This window comes from Chenopodium quinoa, unplaced genomic scaffold (genome assembly GCF_001683475.1).
Source record: "Chenopodium quinoa cultivar QQ74 unplaced genomic scaffold, ASM168347v1, whole genome shotgun sequence".
NCBI lineage: Eukaryota > Viridiplantae > Streptophyta > Magnoliopsida > Caryophyllales > Amaranthaceae > Chenopodium > Chenopodium quinoa.
In genome coordinates, this window is record NW_018742241.1 from 1 (window position 1) to 10,134 (window position 10,134).

The 10,134-nt window shown below is 36.1% G+C and overlaps 2 protein-coding genes across 5 annotated transcripts; one reads left to right on the forward strand and one right to left on the reverse strand.

Annotated features, from left to right (window-relative positions):
- The first annotated feature begins 1,230 nt into the window (after positions 1-1,230).
- On the forward strand, positions 1,231-4,537 carry LOC110736128 (nucleobase-ascorbate transporter 2-like). The gene is made up of 11 exons (XM_021916281.1): positions 1,231-1,398; positions 1,961-2,036; positions 2,216-2,275; positions 2,669-2,853; positions 3,008-3,104; positions 3,203-3,289; positions 3,391-3,449; positions 3,539-3,630; positions 3,720-3,797; positions 3,896-4,056; positions 4,148-4,537. Exons 1-11 carry the CDS (start codon positions 1,313-1,315, stop codon positions 4,376-4,378), a joined length of 1,212 nt encoding a protein of 403 aa, XP_021771973.1. The 5' UTR covers positions 1,231-1,312; the 3' UTR covers positions 4,379-4,537.
- A 330-nt stretch (positions 4,538-4,867) lies between these two features.
- LOC110736136 lies at positions 4,868-9,505 on the reverse strand. Of its 4 annotated transcripts, XM_021916292.1 has the most exons (3): positions 8,127-8,914; positions 6,567-6,653; positions 4,868-5,423 (listed from the first exon to the last, which is right to left on the reverse strand). In XM_021916292.1, the coding sequence occupies exons 1-3, from the start codon at positions 8,517-8,519 to the stop codon at positions 5,115-5,117; spliced, it is 789 nt and encodes a 262-aa protein (XP_021771984.1). In that variant the 5' UTR covers positions 8,520-8,914; the 3' UTR covers positions 4,868-5,114. The 4 variants fall into 4 exon arrangements, 2 of the variants coding, with proteins under 2 accessions (XP_021771984.1, XP_021771990.1); XR_002514207.1 differs by lacking the exons at positions 6,567-6,653; positions 8,127-8,914 and adding an exon at positions 8,928-9,505; XM_021916298.1 differs by lacking the exon at positions 6,567-6,653 and having other exon boundaries at positions 8,127-8,912.
- Between the last annotated feature and the right edge of the window lie 629 nt (positions 9,506-10,134).

Consider the following 10,134-nt stretch of genomic DNA (forward strand, 5'->3'; position numbering starts at 1 on the left):
GGGTTTGGGTTTTTTTTTCGATTTTTTTGTATGGGGTGGGGTGGGGTGTGTTACGGTGACGGTGGTGGGTGTGGTTGGGGTTGGGTCTGGTTTTTTTTTTTTTTTTTTTTTTTTTTTTTTTTACAGTGACGGTGGTGGGTGGGGTGGGGTTTGTTAAGGGGGTGGGGTGGAGTACGTTACGGTGATGGTGGTAGGTGGGGTGGGGTATGGGTCTGGGTTTTTATTATTTACGGTGACGGTGGTGGATGGGGTGGGGTAAGGTTTGGGTCTGGGTTTTTTTATTTACGGTGGGTGGTGGGGTGGGGTGGGGTGGGTTACGGGTAATTATGGTGGGTGCGGGGGTGGTGTTAGGGTGGGTCTGGGTTGACGTTGGTGGGGTGGGGGTGGGTTACGGTAACGGTGGTGGGGTGGGGTGGGGGTGGGTTACGGTAACGGTGGTGGGTGGGGGGTAGTGTTAGGGTGGGTCTGGGGTGACGGCGGGGGTGGTGTTAGGGTGGGTTACGGTGGTGGGTGGGTGGAGGGTGGTTGGACTGGGTGGGTGGCCAAATTTTTTTCATTTTTTTTATTTAATTTATAACTCCTAATTTAGTTATACAAGAATATAATTTTAATTTTATAATAGCAAAAAAATTTACAAATTTAAATCAATAATTATATGTAAAAAAAATTGTACTGTTAAATTACATTAAACATCAAATATATTTCGTGGAATCTAACAAAATGTTAAAGGCTGTAAATAGTTCAATTTGAATGGAACGGGTTGTAAACGGTTCGGTTTAAATAGTTTGTAATCGGATCGATTTAAACGGGTTGCGGTTTGAAAATAGTTCGGTTTTAAACGGTTTAATGGGTTATAACAGTTCGGTTTAAACGGTTAGCGAGTTGTAAATTGTTCTATTTAAACGGTTTTTTCCTACGGTTTAAACGGTTTCGGTTTATAAACGGTTCGGTTTAATTAGTTAGCGGGTTAACATTAATAGGTTCAAACGGTTTCGGTTTATAAACGGTTTGGTTTGTTATTGGTTTACGGTTCGTAACGGGTTAACATTAATTGGTTCGGTTCGGTTTCGGTTTGACATTATACGGTTCAGTTCGGTTTTCGGTTTAAAATTAGCGGGTTATAAACGGTTCGGTCCGTGATGGTTCGGTTCGGTAACGGACGGTTTTACGGTTCGGTTTGAAAAGTCCCACCCCTAGATGTGCACATATTGTTGGAATTCCACTAATTTTTTTTTACTGTTACTAAAATAATTATACAGTATATGCTTGATGTTTATGTGTTTATATTGAATTGCAGAGGTTTAATAGTACAATGAGGGCAGTCCAAGGAGCTCTAATTGTGGCGTCAAGTCTGCAAATAATCCTCGGATATAGCCAATTATGGGCTATTTGTTCAAGGTTAATTTTTTCTTTTATCTGTTAGTAAGTATACTCTATACTGTTAGCACCCATAAGACCATGAGGCCCCGGCAATTGAAGCAATGTGACATAGGGGGTCGAGTAGTGATAAATCAATCTCCAAGATTACTGTAAGCCTAATGCCCTAATCTAGCCTGTTCACGCGGTTGCACACTTGCACCCATAGGCCCCGGGCATTGAAATAATGTGACATAGGGGCCGATTCAATCTCCAAGATTTGTCCTATCTCAATAGCATGTTTGTAGAAAATGTCTAACACGAAATACTACCTAGATACTTCGTATTATTTCCTCTATCTCTTTCCTTTTTCAATTACCTGCTTAGCTCGCTCTTTTTAACAGTGCACACTGACCGTGAACAACTTTAGTATCCAAGAGCCATTGTGGGTTCTTTGGAGTTTGGACTTATGAAGTCGACTCGATATCTAAGAGTGAACAAGAGCTATTGTCCTATTAATAATATGTGAACTTAAATGTGAAATGGAAGAAATAAATTAAAATGTAATGTTGTAATTAACAAAGATTAATTTATGGTATGACAGGTTTTTTAGCCCATTGGGAATGGTTCCAGTTATATCACTGGTGGGTTTTGGTCTGCTTGATAGGGGATTTCCTGTGGTAAGTACAATAAGTCTTTAATCATGGTTTAATTTTTAAATGAACCTTCATTTCGAGATTAGTTACTGGTCTGCTTTGGAACTAAATGTTTCATTTATATTCCAATTTACTCTTCTTGTTCAACTTAAAATAAAAAGGCGCATTTTTCTAAAATTTTAATATGGTTGTATAATTTTCAGGTGGGACGATGCGTTGAAATTGGCATTCCCATGCTTATTTTGTTTGTTGTCTTCTCTCAGGTATTTTGTCAATATTATTGCAACCTTGATATGATTAGGAGGATAGTACTATCTTTTTGTTCAAAGTTTGAATTTATATAGTTATTGTATAGTCTTTACTCTTTAGTGGACATAATTGGGGCTAATTGGATATTAGTGGATTCCACTAACACAACAAGATAAGCTTGATATGATACACAAATAGTTAAACCAGTGAAAGTATTTGAAAGCATGCAAAATCTATACTGTTTAGCAATGAGTAACTTGTTTAGATCGAAAGCTGGGACATTATCATGGTCTTTAAAGTTCTTCCTATTTGGACGGTGATTGTCCGACAAAAAGATTCAAAATAGGGAAAACTTTTAGCAATGGAGGGAATTAGAAGGTAGAACTAATTTCTTTTCCTTTGTGCAGTATCTGAAGCATTTTCAGGTAAGGAAGCTGCCAATGCTGGAGCGCTTTGCTCTTGTTCTATCAGTTACTGTTATATGGGCATATGCACACCTGTTGACCGCTAGTGGTGCTTACAAACACCGCCCTGCTAAAACTCAAATGAACTGCCGAACTGATAAGGCTAACCTCATCTCTACTGCACCATGGTAAGCTAATGACAAGAATCTATCTCAGTGATGGGAACTCCTTACTGTTGTAATGTTACTGATGATAAGTGGACTACAGTTTTTGAAAATATTGTTGCCATAGCCCAGACTTTTGGGAAAATTCTCATTTATCCCTTGATTTTTGCTTGTGTAGGATAAAGATCCCATATCCTTTACAATGGGGTGCACCTTCTTTTGATCCCGGTCATGCATTTGGAATGATGGCTGCTGTACTAGTCTCGCTCATTGAGGTAGCATACAAAGTCACTACAAAGTTAAGCATTAGTTATAATCCTTCCTGTTTATGACTTGGACATGATTATAACGTGTGTAATTTATTCTGTTATAGTCAACTGGAGCTTTTAAAGCAGCAGCTCGTCTAGCAAGTGCCACTCCCCCACCAGCTCATGTTCTGAGCCGCGGTATAGGCTGGCAGGTTATATATTATGTCTTCCTACAGAGTTGGAGGATGCCCTTTTTCTTCATTCTTTTCGTGTGGGTGTGTGTGTTTTTACTGATAGATCGTATCGTTCACAGGGTATTGGGATCTTACTCAGTGGACTCTTTGGAACATTAAGTGGTTCTGCTGTCTCTATGTGAGTTACTACATGCATATCCTTGGTTTTCAGCTAATGCAAGCTTGCTAGCTATAACTGAACATTAATATAAAATTTGTCGGATATAGAGAAAATGTAGGCCTGATTGGAAGCACTCATGTAGGAAGTCGTAGAGTTATACAGATTTCTGCTGGCTTCATGATCTTTTTCTCAATCTTAGGTAAGGCCTAAACTACCTTCTTATGTCTCCTATAAAAGACATCATATGTCCGCCAATAGATTCTCAGTTTTTCTGATTGATACCTGCAGGAAAATTTGGGGCTCTTTTTGCTTCAATACCTTTCACTATATTTGCTGCAATGTACTGTGTTTTCTTTGGCCTTGTTGGTAAGTCACACAATCATTTTGGATTTGTGTAGGGAAGTAGACAACAGAGATTCATAAACTAATTTGCTTGGGTTTGTTGTTGGTTGATGGTTTTACAGGTTCTGTCGGGCTATCATTCTTGCAGTTCACAAATATGAACTCTATGAGAAATCTCTTCATTGTAGGTGTATCTATGTTTCTTGGTCTGTCTATTCCTAATTATTTTAGAGAATACTCGGCCAGCGCTCTACATGGACCTTCTCACACCAGGGCTGGATGGGTAAGAACATTACTCCTACTTAAACCTCTACATCTTGCTTAATTTCTTCTCCAGTGAAAAATAACTCTAGTTTTGGTGGTCGTTATTGCAGTTCAATGATTTCCTCAATACTATCTTCTCCTCTTCACCGGCAGTGGCGCTGATTATCTCAGTTCTCCTAGACAACACCCTTGAATACAAGGATAGTGCTAAAGACAGAGGAATGCCATGGTGGGTCAAATTCAGGACATTCAAAGGAGACAGTCGAAACGAGGAGTTCTACACCCTTCCCTTTAACCTCAACCGTTTTTTTCCCTCCATCTTAAGCGTGGTTGAGCCTTAAAGAGAGGGGACAGAGTAGTTTTAAAACCCTTAAACCAGTTTTCCTCTCCATCATGAACCCCTTAGAAGTAGTTTAGTACCATTGATAGCATTGTGATTATCATCACAATGATGATGATGGAGAAATGTTATTATCAGAGTAAATCAAGTTTTGCTCTTTGGCCCCTTTCGGCCTTCCCCGGCAATTGATTATTTATTTGTTCAATTATAGAAATTATTTGTTCAACAATGATGATGATGGAGAAATGTTATTATCATAGAGTAAATATCTCAACTCGGTATTTCGGGTTCAATTCAATAATAGAAATTATTTATTTGTTCTTTTTAACCAAAGTCCACACTTCAGCAGTATCATCTGACATTTCTGACTACTGATGACAAACAGCATTGATATCTCTTGTGGTTTAAGACAAACAGCAGTGACATACTATACATAGTCAATGACTGAAGTATCATTTTCACACCAAGAAGTAACTCTTGAAGTTATGTCTAGACGAGAATAAGGAGGCTTACCTTGAACTTTATATTCATTTGCCCAAAAAAATTAAGTGTATTTACATCAATGATCTAGTATAAAATGTTGGGGGGAAATAAAAATCAAAACTGCCCCCTTCTGGGGCTCTGAGTCTCTGACCACCCGAAAACAAAAGGAAAGTGTGAAAGAGAGATTTTGCTTATCTTGGCTTTTTCATCAGGTTGAATGGCTGATATATTTACAGCAAAAATCAGGTGAAAGTCTAGCGAGCTTTGCACATGCATTCGGGGCTCCTAGGTTGCCGATATATGCTTTGTCCAAATCGTCTCACATGAACCCTTTGACCTTCTTCAATCATTTTTGTTACCCTATACTGAAAACTGTTCCATGCTATGGTGTCATTTTCCAACAATATTGCTGATAGCCTCTTCTTGTTTGGTCGCAAGGTAGGAGCATGACCGCCTCCAAAATAAGTGCGAAACCCAGATACCAATGAAGATAGTTGGCTTCCCGAGTCGGTCATGGCAAAAACATCAGCTGTTGCACATGCAATGAAGTCCAGTGCAGCAAGCTGCGGGAGATGATTAGAAAACATGAGAATACATTAGAATCATATCGATCAGGCTATATGTAAGCCTATAAGCCAAAATGTGTGATTAATAATCGAAATGGTGTTCACTAAACCCTTTTTCTAAAAGAATTAGCATATTATACATTAGAATCATATCGATCAGGCTATATGTAAGCCTATAGGCCAAAATGTGTGATTAATAATCGAAATGGTGTTCACTAAACCCTTTTTCTAAAAGAATTAGCATATTACACATACCCACATATATATAAGAGACATGTCCCAATACAAATTTTAGCAAAACAAGTCTCATCTTCGATGCCCCTAGCGTAAATAACAAAGTTATCAGTGCCATCTATGAATTATATGCATGAACATGGCAGTGCATCTATACCTCATACTTCAATACACCATAACCACTGTTCTGCTATGAGTAAAAAAAACTCCTTGCAGATGAAAATATTATCATTGGAACCGGGGAAAATGAAAAAACAACTATGGATTTTTGTTGCTATTAAACCATATTCTTCACTCTGGTATGCTCATATTAATGTAAGCTGGCTTAGTTTGTGGTGCTCATTTATAACTATTTCAGCTAATTTGGCACAAAGAATCAGTTGGTGCCAATGGGATTGAGAAAACAGAACTAGCTTTTGGCGGATGAGGGTTTATAAAAGAAAAAGTGTTTTGTTTTGGTGCATTGTGTGTGGGATATTAGAAATGGGAATGAAACTGAACGATGTGAGTGCCATATAGATTCAGTATGTAATTAGTTAATGATAAAGTATTGGGAATTCAAGCACAAAAAATAATTACTCCAGTATATCAAACAAAGCCGTGTCTATAAAAACATATAATGATATATAGAACTAAAGTAAGCCTCAGATGAGTATCAACAAAACTCAGCATTGACTTTGAGCACAATAGGTATATGTTAGAACTTCCATTGTGAAGCTACATGATTACTTTGCCAATTTTCCAGTCATACACTTCTATCATTCCATAATTACTTGGAAATCCATTATCAGAACAGGAGCTTCTTTTTTTTTTTTTTTTTTTTTTAAGGAAATCAGAACAGGAGCTTTGCAGATGCCTTTGAGTAATATATTTTAATAATTATTACTTGGAAATCCATTATCAGACCTGTGCAAGACTAGTTGAAGCCAAGTTCAGAAGACAGCCATACATCAAAGGAGAACTTTCTTCCTTGCTAGAATTACCTCGTACATCCTTCCATGAACATATGCAAAATCAATAAGATTATTGGCATCCTTCTAGTATGTCCCTATGCATTACAAGGAAATTTTCACATACACCTAATGCAAAAAACTACTACGTAATTGACAACATGAGTGCCAAGGGGACAAATACATTGAAGTATGAAGTTAAAAAACCAAATAAATGAAGAAAATAATTAATTCCAACAGTAAAATGATTATCCTAAAGACCTAAACCCTGGTTTCTGGAGAGAACCACCAGAAAAACAAAGACAAAAGTAAGAAGGTTCACACACTGTAGTATATGATTGTAAATAGTAGTGAAGGCCATCTGGTGCTATCGCAGTAGGAAAGCACCATAGACAAGATCTAATTTATAAGGCTAGTCCATTTCTCTTTGGAATATTTAATAGAAATTAGGAACTTGACTAGTGAGATCGACAGAGATCATTGAGCCTCAGACACAGATTAGTTCAGGAAGTATCAACATCTAAAACCATCATCTGATTGATATAGTAATTATTGATGCCTCAAAGTCAGCAGCTATCGGCTCAACTATTACAAGTGATCAATCGTCAATAACCTAATGTGGGAATTTATAGGGTCAAAAGACAGCACAAAACAAATGTAACAACTGATTAGCACAAAACAGCATTGTAAGCTATCTTTTGATTAAAAGTAGCTAGAGTAGTTACCGCTACCAAGAAAGACCAAGTAAGGGTTCTATTCACAGCAAAAAAAACACCCAGATCAAAATAGTTCATCGAGCTTACCACAAGCTGAGAAGATCACCTACTGCTGAAAAATCAGCTCCAGTATATCTATTTAATTCAAAAATACTTATAGCTTCCCTATACAATGAATCGGAAACCACTGTGTAAAGTACCATTGTGGAAACATTAACAAAAGAGAATCATTGGCACTGATGAACCATGCTCTAGACTCTAGTACATCCTTCCTAATACTTGCTAACTTGCGGAAAAAAAAGCTAGACACCAACCCACACCAAGGTTACTACACTCAACCTTTGTAGTATAGAAGACAACTAGTTGTTTCGTGAAAATATTCTTGGAGGATCTTGCAGATGATTTACAGGGAGAAGCATAAAACCGCCATAGATTACCTCTAAGGTACATATTCCATCCTCCTATTAGTAGGCTTCTACTTAGTAATCTGGTCTATTTTCTAGCTAACTTATGAAAAGAAGTTTATCCATGCCTCCTAACTAATAAGTTCTATTCCTCTCAGAAATTAATGTTGTAATTTCTATATAAAAAAAAAAAAAAAAAAAAAAAAAAAAAAAAAAAAAAAAAAATCCCAACTAGGAGTGTGGAGCATATAAACAAAGTCAGAACTGTGGAATGGAAGATTAAGGCCCAAATTTCAATTCCGAATTTCCGATAAATATGTTACTAATTTCTCAAGGACTATCCAGCATGAAAATATATATCTATCGATTGATGATATAAATAACGAAGTTTGGTACCTTTGACGTGTTCATTTCTAAGACAGAACTTTTACGGAAATTCGCAGAATTGAAGTCCACAAACATAAGGGAATCCAACCAAAAGAACAAACCCATCAGCCCAATAGCAAAACCAAACAACCTTAATTGCCTGTGAAACCAATTATGCCTTTTCCCGCCATATACTCCTTTACAAATTGATTGCTTTGCTGCCATACTATTATTACCATATATACCACCAAAGAGAAAATTCTTGCACCAATGATAATCTGATCCTACCACCCTTCTACCTGAAAAATGATCATTATTGGCCGGACCCTCGGAACACCTCGCTGGACACTCTCTCATCCCAAACAAAAAATCAACATTAGCCGGATGAGGATGAGGACTCCTAGGTGATCCAAGATTCCCCATTACACTTACAATTTCTTTCTAAAAAAATCCAACAATCTACTAGTAAAATTCGCGTTCGTTCTTCCCCGAGAAATATTAATGGCACAACAAAATTCCCCCCTTTTCACAAGTGGGTATTTCTATTTTCACACGCCTACAAACTTCATATACCAATTCAACAAAAAAGACTTTTCACTTAAATTTTTATTTACAACTTTTAATATAAAGAAAGTGTCAAATTAGCTGAAACAATAACATCAAACTGACCTAAGCGAAAAATTCATAGTGAAGCTACTAATACTCATTAGGTAGATAGACAACGATATGTGAGTGAAATTCAAGCAACAAATCGTGAAATAATTAAATAAAACCTAATTGATTCGATTGCGATAACATGAATTCATAAATTAATTAAGAATTGCGACTCACCAAATTCCAAATGTAGGTGGTTAGTTGGGTGGCTTTGACCGTCCAAATTGATAGTAATCGGGAAGACGAAGGCGACGAAAGAGAGTAAAATAGAAGAAGCAAACCCTAAATTCCGTCATTTTCCCCCAAATTGATTTGAGATGAGAAAATTAGGGTTAGAAATTGAACTGAAATCAAAGGAAAAAGATGAAGAAGAAATTAAGAGAGATTTTTTTAAAAATAAATTTAAATTGTTTTTTAATTGGAGCGTACCAAAAAAATTGGAGCAGTTGGCGGGAACAAAGAACAACGGCAACAACTTTTTTTTGATATGGTTGTTTGTGTTAATTCTTGAACTCCAAACTTGCATTTTTTTTATTTTTTTAATTTTTTTTTTAAAATTGATTTCTGATTTTTCTAAAAAATGTTTAGCAATGGTTTTTTGAAAATTAAAAAACAAAAAAAAATGTGTTGTAAAAGGTTGACGATTTTTAAGGTAATTGTCTATTTTTACACCTTTCTAAAAAGAGAACAATTAGTTTGATTGTGAAGTGGAAAGATTATAAAATTTTGACAAAGTATGAAATATATGTGCTACAAGTGATACTATAGGGTGTACTTTAAAAAAAAAAAATTACTTGTAAAATTTATATTCTTTTAGTATAGTTAGGCCCTATTCGGTTCAACTTTAAGAAAATATTTAGTAAATATAATTTCAGTTCAGTTCAGTCCAGTTAAAATAATTTCAGTTCAATAAAATCAGTAACCCTAAAAAATAATTATAATAGAGAACCAATAAAAATAATTTTAGTTCAGTAAAATTAATTTCAATAGATCAATAAAAATAATTTTAGTACAGCAAAAATAATTTCAGTTAGTTGAATAATTTAGTTCAGCAAAATTAAGGTAAAGTGAACAGGGCCTTAGGATACATCTGTTTTTATATATATATATATTTTTTAAAGGTATAAAAAATAAACATTATGAAGCCCTCTTTACAAGAGGAATCCCTAATGGGTAAATACAAGTTTATAACAGAGATAAACCATTCACGGGGGCACTTATGTAATTAGCATTTAACTTTGACTTAACTGTCGTTTCCTGTTCTCTCTCCCCTTGGTTTTCTCTTTCTTGCTTCAACCTTGAGTTCAATGGCATAAATAATGACTTTTCAGTCTTCACAATCAAACAAGTGAAATCAATGGAGGAAGGAAAGCTTACCTACCCT